The 15,645-nt window shown below is 40.3% G+C and overlaps 1 protein-coding gene across 6 annotated transcripts in view; it reads left to right on the plus strand.

Moving 5' to 3' along the window:
• szt2 (SZT2 subunit of KICSTOR complex) overlaps positions 1–15,645 on the plus strand; it is a 149,375-nt gene that overhangs the window by 24,851 nt on the left and 108,879 nt on the right. For 5 of the 6 annotated variants that reach the window (XM_034584035.1, XM_034584038.1, XM_034584036.1 and 2 more), the window contains exons 16-25: positions 69–302; positions 1,858–1,936; positions 2,100–2,188; positions 6,619–6,787; positions 6,938–7,055; positions 8,006–8,119; positions 8,310–8,513; positions 8,729–8,826; positions 11,301–11,439; positions 11,515–11,817. In XM_034584035.1, coding sequence (XP_034439926.1) covers positions 69–302; positions 1,858–1,936; positions 2,100–2,188; positions 6,619–6,787; positions 6,938–7,055; positions 8,006–8,119; positions 8,310–8,513; positions 8,729–8,826; positions 11,301–11,439; positions 11,515–11,817 — 1,547 coding nt within the window. The remainder of the gene's footprint in view (positions 1–68; positions 303–1,857; positions 1,937–2,099; positions 2,189–6,618; positions 6,788–6,937; positions 7,056–8,005; positions 8,120–8,309; positions 8,514–8,728; positions 8,827–11,300; positions 11,440–11,514; positions 11,818–15,645) is intronic. The other variant, XM_034584039.1, reaches the window with a different exon arrangement.

Below are 15,645 nucleotides of genomic sequence, written 5' to 3' on the forward strand. Positions count from 1 at the left end.
AAAAAGACAAAAAGCCATGACAATGTATTCTCTGCATGAGGGAGGCTTAAATTGTTTATGCTTTGCAGGTATGAGAAGCTGCCGGTAGACTTTAAGACCCCCTTCATTTTAAACATGGAGAACTTCCAGCCTTCCAGCAGTGCTGTGCCACTAAGCATGGCAGCCAACCGAACAGCCTCCTCTACCCTGGCCTCTCTGTCCCGTTACTTCTTGCACCAGCGCTGGGTGTGGGCCGTGCAGAGCAGCCAAGGATCGGCTGTGGCAATGCAAGCTGTTGCTCACATCCTGTCGATGCTCTCTGAGTGAGTTCAAGCACTTTATTTTTCTTATGAAGTGTTAATTTTGTTGTGTCCATGAACTCCGGGGGATGTCCACAGAATTGGGTCCGAACTTTCTCCAGAGGTTGCCTTTCACACAAACAATGCAGCAGGAGATTCTCCTCTCAGATGCATTCACAACTACACATATATCTCCAGAGTGTTCAGGTGAGGGATGGCGCAGCAGGCAGATTCAGGATGTATTGTATTACAACCGCTGTGGTAGACCGCATGTTTTTGTTTACAGCACATTGACAGCAGTGTCGGCCCTCGTCACCAGAAGCTTTCTTGACATCTTCATCGCTGAGTTATTTTTCTTTTTTTCTTTTTGTGTTAGTCGCATGATAGAAATGAACACACACACATGCTCACAGTGATCCTGCAGAGGATCTCTTGCTGTGGCTAAAACAATCAATATACACAAAAATGTAATTGTTAACTGTATAATATTATGTATATACCTCTAACAGGGATGTTGAGTGTACCTCTTAGGGTAGAGCAAGGGTTTATTTTAGTTGACTAGTGTCTGAAAGCAGTGTACAGTATGACATTTAAGATTAGTATTGCAGTGCCTGTTTTAAACATGTTTGGAGTGGGCCGTTTGCTCAGTCTGGCGTTGCTGGTAGCAGCTTTCTTGAGAAACTTGAGACACTAAAATGAGTTACAGACCGTGACAACAGTTTGAGCTGTTTCCTTGTTATAAAATACTTCAACATATTGTAACTGTTCATGGGTGAGTCTTTTTAAATAACAGCAGCAGTATATAATTACTGGGGATGAACAAAAATTTTGAAAATTTAAACAAATAAACACAATACACATAAAATAAACAGGATTTATGGTGCTGTGCTGTCTTCCTGCCTGTTTTGACAAAAAACCTGGTGCTTTCACTGTAAGTGCTTGTACAGAGCAGCTGTGAAAACAAAATTCCTATGTGCAGAGGTGACACAGAACCACATTGCTGAGTCTCAGTCTAAAATACTTCCATACTTTAGATGGTCTATTCATGTACCCATGGATGTTTTGGAGCAGGCACAGTCATCTTTGTGACGCACTGCTGTCACTATCAATGACATTACTTATGTTGCTTAGTACTAGCCCCCGCTGCTGTAGAGCACTGTTCACTGGCTTATTCAAAATTAATTGATATTGAAATGTCATCTGTCCAAATTGTACTAAATTTGCCACTGACTGCACTTCCTCAAGCCCCAAGCAACACCTGCCAATTTCAAGATACGTTTTGAACTGTTTTTGAGATAGCAGATGGACAGACAGACAAAGATTCTGGATTTTATAGTAAAAAGATATACACAGGCTATTAATGTTTTCTGTATTTTCAATGATACAATGTTGCAGACTTAAATAAACAATGAAACAGTTAATAGAGTAAAAACTGATGTTTCTTATGTCATTAGATTAATGCAGTTTTAATATTGTTTGGCACATAAAAGCCAAAATAAATACAGCTGTGTTGGTTTTATGTGAGCTAAGCAGCTTTGTATAATTTTTTGCCTAAAAAACTCTCCTAATCTCTGTGTAGCATCCGTATATCGGAAGGCTTCCACTTTGCTGCCAGTGGAGAGGGCATCGTAAACATGGTGATCGAGCTGCCAATGAAGGTAGAGAACATCAGCAAATAAAATCTCTTTTAGGATACTAAATGTTGAAATTTTGCATCTGCTTCATTTGGATGGTTTTATATTCAGCATTCTCATATGTATGTTCTTCTCTAGGTGGTATTACTTGTAATTAGTCTCTAATAAATTAAATTTCAATCTTCAGGGGATGTCAGGAGACACGAACAAAGAGAGTCACTCTTGTATTGTTCAGTACATCCTGTTTCCACCCCACTCTGCTTCAACAAAGGACAGGTAAGACTGGGAGTGATTATTTGTATAAAACACCTTAATTTTAAAAACTGGTCATTATGAACTGTGTCCGTATGCATTTATCTGCCTGATATGTGGATTGAATTGGACATTGTATTTGTCAATTTTATGTTTAAGAGCGGCTGTTATTTTTTGGACTTTTATCCTTAATCAGAACCAGAAAATCATAACTTATCCTTGCAGGGAAATTATTGTTGCACAACACACAAAACTGCTATGAAATGTTATTGATAATAAATACATATTTAATTAATAGAAAAATTAACACATTTAAATGGATTCCCTGGGATAAATAAACAGGTCAATGGGTTGTCCCTCAGCCACCTATAATGTTGCCCTAAGTTCTCTCTCCAGACAGCTCAACACTCATCCTCACCCCAACTCATGTAACCCTAAAGGCCAATTCATGCTTCTGCGTCGAAGCTATGTCATAGCCTATTCGTAGACATGTACCCTATGCAGAGCCCTACATCGTACCCTGACGTGCACCTCCCCAAAAATTGCACTACGCCTCGAGGTGACGCAGATCGCAAGAACTGTGATTGGTCTGCTTGGTAGCTTCGCATTTCCGGCAGACTCTGCACCATTTTTGAATTAAACACGGACGGCATCTTTCTTTTCTTCATTGCAGTTCTTTGAGAAAATTAATTGTGCTTCAACATTTATCAGCTCCAACTCCGACACAATCCGCTTAGTAACTTTCACCATTGTTCTGAAGTAAATAGAGATGCCAGGGAATTTGTAAATACACGGATAAGAAACCGGAAGACACTCAACACCAGCATAGAAACTCTACCGCTACTAGAGCTTCGGCGGTGTAAATGCTGCATGACTCACATTCACCTATGCGCAGCTCGGCCCTGTGTGTAGGCTACATGCGTACCTAAGGCGTAGCTTTGACGCAGAAGCATGAATTGGGCTTAATGATAGCACAATAGCAGGGTCTGCAACTTTCAGCTATATACAGCCATTGACACCTTGACAACCTAGAACTTGGCTGGGGTCAATGGGTGTCAATGACCTGCATGTTTAACATGCTGTAACATGTTTAACAACAACAACTCCCAACATAGTTAAAGACCCACAGAGGTTAAGCACCTCACCCTTCCAATGATCAATTAGAACTGAACAAGACTCTTGGATGAGAGGTGTACAATTGTATATGGTAAATGGTCTGTATTTATATAGTGCTTTTGCCATTCACACATGCAAGCATATAAGTAATAATCTAGCAATATTGGAATATGACATCCCCCCCATCTTAACTACCCTGTTAAAGTTCTGATTTACATATTACAATTACATTTCATTTAGCTGACGCTTTTATCCAAAGCGACCTACAATAAGTGCATTCAACCATGAGGGTACAAACCCAGAACAACAAGAATCCAGAAATTACAATTTTCTTCAAGAAAGCCAAACTACAAAGTGCTATAGGTAAGTGCCATATAAGTGCTACGAAATCTCTACTTTTTTTTTTTATTCAAGGTATCGTCGGAAGAGATGTGTTTTTAGTTTGCGGCGGAAGATGTGTAGACTTTCTGTTGTCCTGATGTTGTTGGGGAGCTCGTTCCACCATTTAGGAGCCAGGACAGCAAACAGTCTTGATTTTGTTGAGTGTTTAGCTTGCAGTGAGGGAGCGACAAGCCGATTGGCAGATGCAGAGTGGAGTGAACGGCCTGGGGTGTAAGGTTTGACCATGTCCTGGATGTAGACTGGACCCGATCTGTTCGCAGCGCGATACGCAAGTACCAATGTTTTGAAACGGGTGCGGGCAGCCACTGGTAACCAGTGAAGGGAGCGGAGGAGCGGAGTAGTGTGAGTGAATTTCGGTAGGTTAAAAACCAGTCGAGCTGCTGCATTCTGGATGAGCTTTAGAGGTCGGGTGGCACTAGCAGGTAGATATGCCAGGAGGGAGTTGCCATAGTCTAGGCGTGAAATGACCAGAGCCTGGACCAGAACCTGTGTCACACCCAGGTTCCTAGCAGTCTGGGTTGGGGCTAAGATGGAGTTGTCAAAAGTAATAGTCAGGTCGTGGGTGGGAGAGACTTTCCCTGGAAGGAAAAGTATTTCAGTCTTATCAAGGTTCATTTTCAGGTGGTGTGCGGACATCCACTGAGAGATGTCAGTCAGACAGGCAGTGATTCGTGCTGCTACCTGTGTTTCAGATTGGTGAAAAGAGAGGATTAGTTGGGTGTCATCAGCATAAGCCATGTGAGTGAATGACAGAGCCGAGAGAGTTGGTTTACAGAGAGAAGAGGAGGGGACCCAGGACGGAACCTTGAGGGACCCCGGTAGTGAGAGGACAAGGTTCAGACACAGATCCTCTCCAAGTTACCCGGTAAGTGCGGCCGTTGAGGTAGGATGAGAGCAGGGAGAGAGCAGAGCCTGAGACACCCAGGTCCTGAAGGGAGGAAATAAGAATCTGGTGGTTCACTGGGTCAAATGCAGCAGAAAGGTCTTGAAGGATAAGGACAGAGGAGAGAGAGGCTGCTCTAGCCGTGTGAAGTTGATCAGAGACAGCAAGGAGGGCAGTCTCAGTTGAGTGGCCTGCCTCAAGGTTCCGTCCTGGGTCCCCTCCTCTTCTCTCTGTACACCAACTCTCTCGGCTCTGTCATTCACTCACGTGGCTTTTCCTACCATAGCTTTGCTGATGACACCCAACTAATCCTCTCTTTTCCCCAATCTGAAACACAGGTAGCAGCACAAATCTCTGCCTGTCTGACTGACTGGTGGAATGAGCTCCCCAATGACATCAGGACAGCAGAAAGTCTATACATCTTCCGCCACAAACTAAAAACACACCTCTTCCGACTATAACTTGGATAAAAGTTTAAACGAACAATTTAGTAGCACTTAAATGGCAGTTACTTATAGCACTTTGTAGTTTGGCTTTCTTGAAGATATTGTACTTTCTTGTTGTTCTGGGTTTGTACCCTCATGGTTGAATGCACTTATTGTAAGTCGCTTTGGATAAAACGGCCAGCTAAATGAAATGTAATGTAAAAACCAGACTGGTGAGGGTCAAGAGGGTTGTTATGGTGGAGATAGAGGAGTTGATTAAAGATGGCTCGCTTGAGAGTTTTGGAAAGAAAGGGAAGAAGAGACACAGGTCTGTAGTTATTTACTTCAGACAGGTTGAGGGTGGGTTTCTTCAGGAGAGGGTTTACTCTTGCCTCCTTCAGAGAGTTAGGGAAACAGCCAGTTGACAGGGAAGTGTTGATAAGATGGGTGAGAAAAGGAAGAAGGTCAGGAGCAATAGACTGGAGAATGTGAGATGGGATGGGGGCAGGTGGTTGGGCGGGCGGAGGTTACCAAGGTAAGAACTTGATTTGGAGACAGGGGGGTGAAAGAGGAAAGTGAAGGGGATGAAGTAGATGGAAATGTAGTTTTAGAAGGTGGATTTGAAAATGAGGAGCGTATGTCATCTATCTTTTTGTAAAGTAGTTGACAAAGTGGCTTGGTAGAAGGGTGGAAGGAGGAGGGGGACTGGGGGGGTCAAGGAGGTTGGAAAGATGGAGAAGAGTTTTTTGGGGTTTGAAAAGATTGAATTCTAGTTTGGCAAAAAGAGCTTTTGGCAGCAGAAATAGAGGCAGAGAAAGAGGAGAGAAGAGACTGATAAGTGAGCAGGCCGTCAGGGTGTTTAGATTGTCTGGGTGTGTGGGTGAAAGAGAAGGCAGAGCAGAGAGCAGCTGGGGTGGATGTGTTGGCCGGTGTGATCCAAGTCTCAGTGAGAGCAAGGAAGTCAAGCGATTGCTGGGTAGCAAAGCCAGAGGTGAAGTCTGTCTTGCAGTTAGCTGACTGGCAGTGGCCCCAGAGGCCCCCTGTGACAAGGTGTTGGGTATGTGTGGAACGGATGGGATAGATAAGAGAGGAAAGGTTACGGTAATGGTGTGAACGAGTGCAAGGCCTATATAATATATATAATATACTGAGCCTAAATCCAAGTAGTCCAGTAGTATGAAACCCCAGAAGTCCAATGCAAACATATCAAACATGTTGGCTTTGATTCACATCTGCTTTGTGGTGCTTTAGTCCCACCACTATTAATCAGCAGATTTTATTTCCAACAAAAGATTCTAATTAACGTGTACTGATTAGCAGTCCTCAAAGAAGAGGCAGAAACCCAGAGAGCACACCAACTGAGGCAATGGGGTTAAATGATTGGCTGCCCCCACAAAAAATGTTGTAACGCAAATGAAAGGTCTGCTTAGCTTGTCATTCAAACAGAATCACCCTCATGAATGCTGACACCAACTATACACTGACTTTATATTGTGACTGAGCTCCTTGTGAAGCTTAACCATAACTAATACCCTAGAAACACATGTCATTGCAAGACATTTGCAAGTTTAGTTGAACTGTATGGTAAAATTTGTTAACTTTACCTTTTGTCTTTCATGGGACTGTAGCTTCTCCACCGATGATGATAATGACACAGAGGTGGAGGCTGTAGACATGGACACAGAACTGAGCCTGGTGACAGAGTGCTGGGTAGAACCTCAGAGTGGCGCGGTGATGAACTGCATGGACCAGCATCGCCACTTCCAGGGCCTCAGTTACCAGGAGATCCCTCAAGCAGTGTGTATAACTAGATTCTACTGCAGATTGTTCAAGAGTTTTTTTTGGGCTATAGTGTAAATCTTTTAACATACAAAGATCCCAGTTTACTGCTCTGTATGTAAGATTATTTGCATGTTTATTTCATGATGACCTACTGTGTTATTTTAGATTTTCCCAAGGGATCTGACTTGTATATCCACCATGATGACCTTTGAGTATTTGAGACTATTGTGTCAGAATAAGGACCAGATCTGCTCACTACCAGTTGGACTCAAGGATGTGAGAGGTGATACAACACTGACCAAACACTGTATATAAATATGGACAACACATCTCCACTTCCTCCCACTATCTACAAATGAAGCGAAGTTAATATCCTTGGGAGGTAGAGCTATGAGGTCTCACCGATACACACGCTCAACCATTCGCGAGTCCGTCCGAGCGGTCATGACATTTCAACACATTTTTATAATGTCAAATAAGTAATTAAAACTTAAAACTTATACATACATCAATGTTATAATAACTACTATTTGACCAGAATTTTGTCTTTTAGTTTGGCCGTTTTCACATCTGCTAAATTGGAGGAGGCAGGGTTTATAATGTATGCTGCAGGCAGCCACTAGCTGGCAATCAAGGCGCTTCGGCTTCACATTTGGGAAGCAGTCATGTTGTCCATCTTTATATATAGTTTGAGACTGACACTGCAGATACTGAATATTCATAAATTTTGTCCAGGGGGTTGTGTAGAAACATACAGATGCTTCAGTCAAGTAAAAGCAGCATTACCACTCTATATGAATACTTCAAATTTGAGTTTGCTAAGTGTGAAAGTCATTAGCAAAATGTGCTTGCTATATCTGAAGTAAATGTTTTCATTGTTGCCATTATGAGAGTTGTTGAGTATGAGTAGTAATACAAGTTTATTATTATTATTATTATTATTATTATTAACTGATGTGCATTTATTTACACATCACTGCATATACGAAGCATTTAACTTATATATAAATATGACTAAAAATGACCAAAAAACATAACCAGTAAACATAACCAATATTGTCAATTTGTTAGGTTTCATTACAGTTGTCTGTATATACACACATTTGTTCCATCCCATCAGATTTACCTATGGAAGACTGTTTGTAGTCCAGGCGTGTAATGTAATATATTAACATGAAGTGTTGGGTTTCATTCACAGTAGCTTAACAAAGTGTGTTTTTTCTGTGTATGCAGGAGGAGCTGTGGCCTCTGAGGACAATGTTCACATGATTCCTTTTCAGTTTGACCTTATTCAGCTGCTTCCAAAATGCCAGCAGGTTGAACTCCTCTTCCACACATTCAGTACAGGTACTAAACTCTACTTCAAAAATGTAAATCATAAAAATCCCTCTTATAATAAATCCTTTTAAAATAGCTCTTTATAATTAAATAAACAAACTTAAATAACATTTTTGAAAGTCAAATAATACCAGGCAGAAAATATTTCCTTTTAACAAAAAATGCTCCTTGTCATGTGTGTTCACCTTTTTGTCCTCAGTGATGGAGAACACAAAGCAGAATCACAGCTCCCCCTGTCTGCCAAACGAGCTCCTGCTCAGCCTCTTCCACAGCAGGCTGGAGCATGAGCTCAATGACAGAGAGATCCTGTTGGCTGACAGTGATCATGTCGCCTTCATGCACCACATCTTAGAGCGAGAACGAAACGGCCAATCCGCTCCATTTTCCTTTCCTATTATCAAAGGTCAGTGTGTCTGCATCTCATTGCAACTGTTCCTAGTGTGACTTTGTAAAAGGTTTACTTCCTCATTATAGACCTGACAAGCTTTGAGGTGATGACATTTGCTGTAGGTTGTGGTGTCCAGGATTGTCATATACATAGAGAGGCCCCCTGATGAGTTACTGTGTATCGTCTAGTCCTTCACAATTTCTGCCTTATTATGTTTTGCATCGTGTCAGGGGAGTGTGTAAAGACTCCAGACAGACAGGACACTATGACATCATTTCACACCACTGGCAGCAGCAAAGAGGTGATGGGATCTACCAGCACTTTACAGGTAATCCCATAAAAACATTATTATTAATAATAATAATAATAATATATATATATACTTAACACTTTACGTACATGTGTATGTTGACTACCCAAGGAAGTGCACTGTTAACTGTGAAGTATTATAGATCTGCAGTTTTGTGGAAATGTAAAAGGAGAATTAGAGAGTCAGACACAACATCACACATGGTCAACACAACCATCAGGAGCAGTTAGAGGGGTTCAGTGTCTTGTCCGAGGACAATCTACTCTACCCTCTGAGCCACATAGTTAGTTATGGACATTTACTCTGCTTTGTTGCTCCTCTTGCATAAAACATCAGCTGGTTAGAGTCTGTGTCGTGGCTGCTGGTATTAAATCCCACTTGTTTGGGTGATCCTTAGGCAGGCACTTGCATCACTGCCTTTGAGGAAGAGATGTACTGGTAGTGTAGTGTAGTGATCTAGGCAGGCATGTGTGGAGGTCAGAAGTTCCAGAGAGCAAAGTTGTCTTCTCCCCTTGGAAGACGGAAGCTGTTTTCAGATATGAGCTCTGGAAAGTTTCTGGAAGTTGAATCCAGGGGCAGACTTCTCACTCAGGAGTGAAAAGGTGAAGGACCCTGGGAAACTAAACCTCTTCAATGTGTCCTGAAAAACAATCACTCAGACCACATCAGAGTGGTCTGGGACGAGTGTGAAAGACCGCCTACTTAGCTTCACAATGAATCAATCATATTTTTATGCTTATCAGTGACCATACGTTGATTTGTTTGTGGACACTGCCACAATATCAACACTGATCACCTCATAATGATTTATATCTTTTTTCTTTTTCTTTTTTATTGATAGTTGGCATCAATCAGACCTTTACAGATGTCTTTCAGACAATCTACACTTTATATACAGATCTTCAGATGATGCCTATTTTAGGTATACTCGCATAGAACAAGGGGAAAAAAAGAACAAAAAGAAAAACTATATATAACTAGGGTGTGATCTATATATATATCTATATCTATATATCTATAGATATATATCTATATATATATATATCTATATCTATAGATATATATATCTATATATATATATATATAGATATAGATATATAGATATAGATATATATATATATATAGATATATATCTATAGATATATATCTATATCTATCTATATATATCTATATCTATAGATATATATATAGATATATATAGATATAAGTCTGATTCCGATTTTGTTATGGTTACGGAATTTTTGTCGGTAAGCCTCAGGAACTAATTTGTATGCTCGTAAGATTTAACAGAGTGATAATTAACACTGTCCTCCACAGGAAGCGCAGCTACAGCTTCCCTTTCCCGTGAATTTTGAACTGTAACAAAATAGGCCAAACTTCCGATGGCCACTGCAGCAAGAATATATCTCTTAATACAAATGTGATGCAAGAGCTAGTTTGGCGAGCTGTTCCCACAGGACATACAGCTGCACGACTGACACAGCTGGGCATAATTTATACTGTCAGCCCAAAGTGCTTCATACTGATTGGATGCTTAGGGAAGATGCCGCTCCAATCAGGATCTCCGTCTTTGCCTCCACCACCGGCCAGGAAGAAGGAGGAGCATCTGGGGACTCCAATGAATAATGAGAAACAGACAAGAGACGGCTTCAGCCATAACACTGTGCAATATACATTTCTGTCTGTGAAACTCTGGCTAATGTACAATCCATTTCATTGTAAATATGTTCACACGGTACATATTCTGTTTACAATTGTATATATTAGTTTTTATTCCATTTTTATTTATATTTTTTTTATATCTCCCACATTTACAAGTATTGCATACCACTTGTTTTCACTTTACTGATGTCTATTTATGACTGCCCTCTTGCTGATGTGATGTTGCAAATTTCCCCTGGATGGGACGAATAAAGGATTATCTTATCTTATCTTTGGATCAGGATGGATGTTCGTACCAGGTCTGAATGTGGTTTACTTTTAATGGCCCTCCTTTGACTTTAGAACAAAGGAATGTGTGGTCCCATTCAGAGAGGTCTTGACACATCACAACCACCAACTTTATACTCGCACTCATTCCACAATCTCCCTCATCTTGGTTGTCGTGTGCTTTTTTTCTTCCTAATCCTTATATATTTTTTCCCACTCTTGCCTTTTTTCTCTTTATTTTCTCAAATGATTATGAATTATATTCGTATATCTGGGAAAATGTAACGCATATAATTGGTGAAATTGTGTTTAGAAAACACAGGGAAATCAAAAATAAAGACTGCGATATATATATATATATATATATATATATATATATATATATATATATATATATATATATATATATAAAAAATACGATTTTTATATATATATATATATATATATATATATATATATATATATAAAAAATACGATTTTTTTTTTCTATACATTGTGTGTTACATTTTTATGTGCTATTCTATTCATTCTATTAATAAATGTTTCCCATCTTCCTTTGGCAGAGTTTTAGTAATGCAGACCTTGTGGATGATGAACCCTTGCTGTTGGATAGCAGCTGCTCTGTGCCACAGTGGAGGTGCTACGCCAAGTATATCAGCCCTCAGCAGATCCTCCTCACTTTCCTCCCTGTTTCTTTCACAGGTACTTCTTGACTTCCGTTTGATCCACATTCTAATAATACAAAAACGTTTAATGTTGATGTTAATTATTTTGCAGATGTTCTGATGTTGATGGCTACAGGGCTAGAGACAGAGCCTCAGAGTAACATCAGCATGCAGGATGATGACACTTTGATGACTCCCAGCAACAAATCTCAGGTTGACACTCTATCTGGTTCCATCAGTGGGCTGGAGAGGTCTGAGTGCGGCCTCAGTTTGGCCAGTGGACATTTTTCCGCCAGATCCCCTGTGCTCTCACCTCAGTCCGAAGGCCAGACATGGCCTACTGACTCACTGATGCTGGACCAAGACAGCTGGGACCATAGGGTAACAGAGATAGAGAATGGGACCCCAAACTCAGGTCAGTCTAATGCTCTTGTCTGGGATTCTATTCAAACCACCTTGGCATAATACAGTCCAAAATCTAAATTTACATAGGCCAATATCAATATTAAAGGGTTCTTGGATCTATAAATTCTTCCAAAAATTGACAAAATTGAAGCAACATCAAGAAGTACAGCAGAGGACGGATCTCTTTCTTCCTGGATGTACAGACATTCATGTATAGAGTTATATTATATGTTATATTTAGCTCTGCCAGACTGGTTGTTAAAATGAAAACGATTAGAGACAGACAGAGAGACAAGGTGAGAGAGATAAAACAAAGTTATATGTTGTAATGTGATACAAATATACTGGGGATCAGAGATAAAGAGAGAAAGAGGTGCTTGGCGTATGATGGGAGTTCAACCAGCTGTCTGTCTATAACAGCAGACCCAAGGGATGGTTCAGGCAAGGCAATGCAATTTGATTTATATAGAATGCTTCGTACACAGAGGAGGATTTAAGGTGCTGTACATCGACACTGAAAACAACACAGAGACGGAGACAAAATTAAAAGAAGTAAGTTAAGTAAAGTTTATTTAATATAGCACCTTTCACAGATCAGTCAGAGTGCTTCACAAAAGAAAAAAAAGAGTTGTTGAAAATATATATAGAGCCAAAACAAAACTAAATCACAAGCACTATATAACAAGTTGACAAAAGGCAAGTTTTAAAAATGAGTCTTTAACTGCTTTTTAAAGATGTCAACAGAGACTCAAAACGTATGTCCATAGGAAGAGGGTTCCACAAAGTCGTAGCTACCATCTCAAAAGTACGATCACCTTTTGTTGCCAGATAAGTGTGAGGGACTACCAGTAGGCCCTGATCCAAGATTTTAAGGGATAGTTCACCGAAAAATGCACTCATTATCTACTCACCACTATGCCGATGGATTGGTGGGTGAAGTGTTTGAGTCCACAAAAGACTAAAGCTAAAAATGATCTGTGACCCAAATGTTTTTAAGGAGCCATTTATAATGTCCAGGCATGGACCAACAGACCCCAGAAGTCCTTAATAATAGAGGACGGTAAGTTGAATGAGTAGAGAAAGGAACAACAGAAGGGATGATACTGGCCCTGACATCTCTAATCTTATCCATAAAGAAAGAGATAAAGTTGTTGCAGTCATTTGTGGAAAAAACTGGTATGTCAGGAGATGCAGGAGTAAAAATGTTATTTATGGTATCAAAGAGGACTTTTGGGGCAATTACATTGACAAAATAAGAAGCTCTCGCATTCTTGACCATGTTGTTAAACTCAGTTGTGAGGTCTTTATAATATACACGATGCACATGGAGCTTTGATCATTTCCACAATCTCTCTAAAGAGCAAAAGTTGTTGTTTAACCAGGGGGCTGTATTGACGGAGGGAACTAGCCTTATTTTTTGGTCTTTCGAGGTGAAGAAGTCCAAGAGCATTTTGGCTGACAAACACGCACACAAAAGAAAGAAAAACAATAAGAGGTTCAAAAATAGTATCAAATAAAATAATACAAATTAAATACAACTGTGTAAGATAATAAAATTGAATAATATACAATGAGGATATGACCTTTTAAAATAACTTAAAGGCACTTGTGACTAAAAAAGTTTTCAACCTGGGTTTAAAATCTGCAATGGATGGAGTATTCCTAAGGTTCCTATATTCCTATGGTTCTAGCACTGTGCTGCATAGTGACCAAAAGCTGCTTCTCCATGTTTGGAATTTTCCCAGGGTACCACTAGCAGACCACTCACAACTGATCTCAGGGGTCTTGCAGGGTTATATTGGACAAAGGTTTCTGTTATGTATTTGGGAGCAGCTCCACTTAAAGATTTAAAGATTAGCAGTAAAACTTCTGGCAGCCAGTGAGGAGAATTAAGAACGGGTTGATTTGGGCTGTATTCTTGCATACACATGTAACATTTCACCTTATGTAGAATATAAGAACTGTTGGTTCTGACACGCTGCCAGCTTTTCTTCTTACAACAAACGAATCATACAAAATAAGATGTGAAATCTTACTCTTTGTCCCACAAAAATATGAAAAAAAAAAAAATATACTATGCACTCGTCCCACCTGGATGTCACCCCAAAACAAAGACCGGAAGGTTAGAAAAAGATCTCAACCCCAAACAATTTACATACAAACAATATGTTTCCCCTAAACCCCACATTCATATAATTCCCCAGATCATCAAATTAAATAGTCTGTTTGACTTAGTCCCAAAACGAAAAAATGCCCCAAAACAAAGTTCAAACTGGCGCTGTGAGATTGCCGCAAACAGAATTAATAAGAATATCCACACTATTCTCACCACCTCTGACCACCCAGAAAAAGAGTCCTGGGGTCTCATTTATAGCCGTTGCGTACGCACAAAACGGGGCCTGAAACATGCGTACACCACTTCTCAGGCAAACGTTGGGATTTATAAAACAAACTTGACTGGAAAATGCGCATTTCCACGCAAACTCTGACCCATGTGTACGAAAGTTTTGGAGACTGGAAAGTGGCGATGCAGACGTGAGGTGGTGAACTGAAGCCAGAATATTGATCCACTTCATCATTGACATTAAAACCAACAGCGTTAGTTGTGCTCGCACGACAAAACTGTTCCATACAAACCTTCAATTGAAAATTCAGGCATTGTTCTTTCTATCGTACTCACTCTCACTCACTCACTGTATTATCCGCAGCAGCGGCAGAGTATCAGTGTATTTTCTTTATTATCGACATCACTGCTGTCCCATAAAATCGCTCTCCACCTCACTAACAAACACCTCGATGTCAGTGTCAGAAAGTTTTGCTTCCTCTTCTCATCGCTTGATGCCGTGACTCTGTCATGATTCACTGTGGAAACCCATTGGTCAGCAGCAGAATTTAGTGTTCATTAGGTGCTTTGAATCTACCATTTATGGTTGAAAGTGGGCGTGTAGAGGGCGGAGTATGAGGCAGATCCAAGTACGAACGTTTCCAGGTGGACTATGATTAATTAAGTGAACATTGCGTTCAGGTGTGTGTGCGCACGGTTTTATAAATCGGAATTTTCTTTTGCATACGCCATTTCCGGCTTTTGTGCGCATGTACACTTTTAGTATGAATCCCACGCACTGTTTTATAAATGAGACCCCTGGTCTCACGGTATTCCCTGAAAGTTTCACCAAGGTTATAATCCAGTTTTTTGGAAATAATCCTTTGTAATGATTTCCTCCAATCCGCTGCTTGACAGAATTTCGCTGTTCGCTGGTCCCTCATCGGCATGCGAACCCCGCTGGCACAACACTTCCCCCCATTTATAACTTGTGAGTAGAAAGAATAAACAATAAAATAAAGATTGAGATTCATTCCCTTATCATTATAAATTCAGGCTTCTGAAAGACAAACCATATACAGACTATATTATGTGCAGGCAAATAGAACAGATTACTTGTCCCCCCCCCCATCACCTTTTCTGTACAATGGAGCGAACTTAGGTGACCCTTACACACAACTGCTGTGATTGAGTTGCAATTGCCTGACTGTCTGTTAAGGAAGTCCTGTTCAAAGTCCATTGCATAGTGAAATAATGGGACCATTATAATTAGATAAGAGAGCTGGGTAAATCTGAGTGTCATCAGCATCTGTAGTAGGCAAGGTTATTGTTGTGAATTATAGGGCCAAGTAATATATAGATAGAACATAAGTAGTCCCAGAATTGACTCTTGAGAGACACCACTACATCAAGGGCATGGTTCCGACATGTGGTTTCCAACGAAGACAAAATAATCCCTGCCTTCCAAATACGATTGTATCCATTTTAAAATAGTTCCAGAAAAAACAACCCAGT

This window comes from Hippoglossus hippoglossus, chromosome 4 (genome assembly GCF_009819705.1).
Source record: "Hippoglossus hippoglossus isolate fHipHip1 chromosome 4, fHipHip1.pri, whole genome shotgun sequence".
NCBI lineage: Eukaryota > Metazoa > Chordata > Actinopteri > Pleuronectiformes > Pleuronectidae > Hippoglossus > Hippoglossus hippoglossus.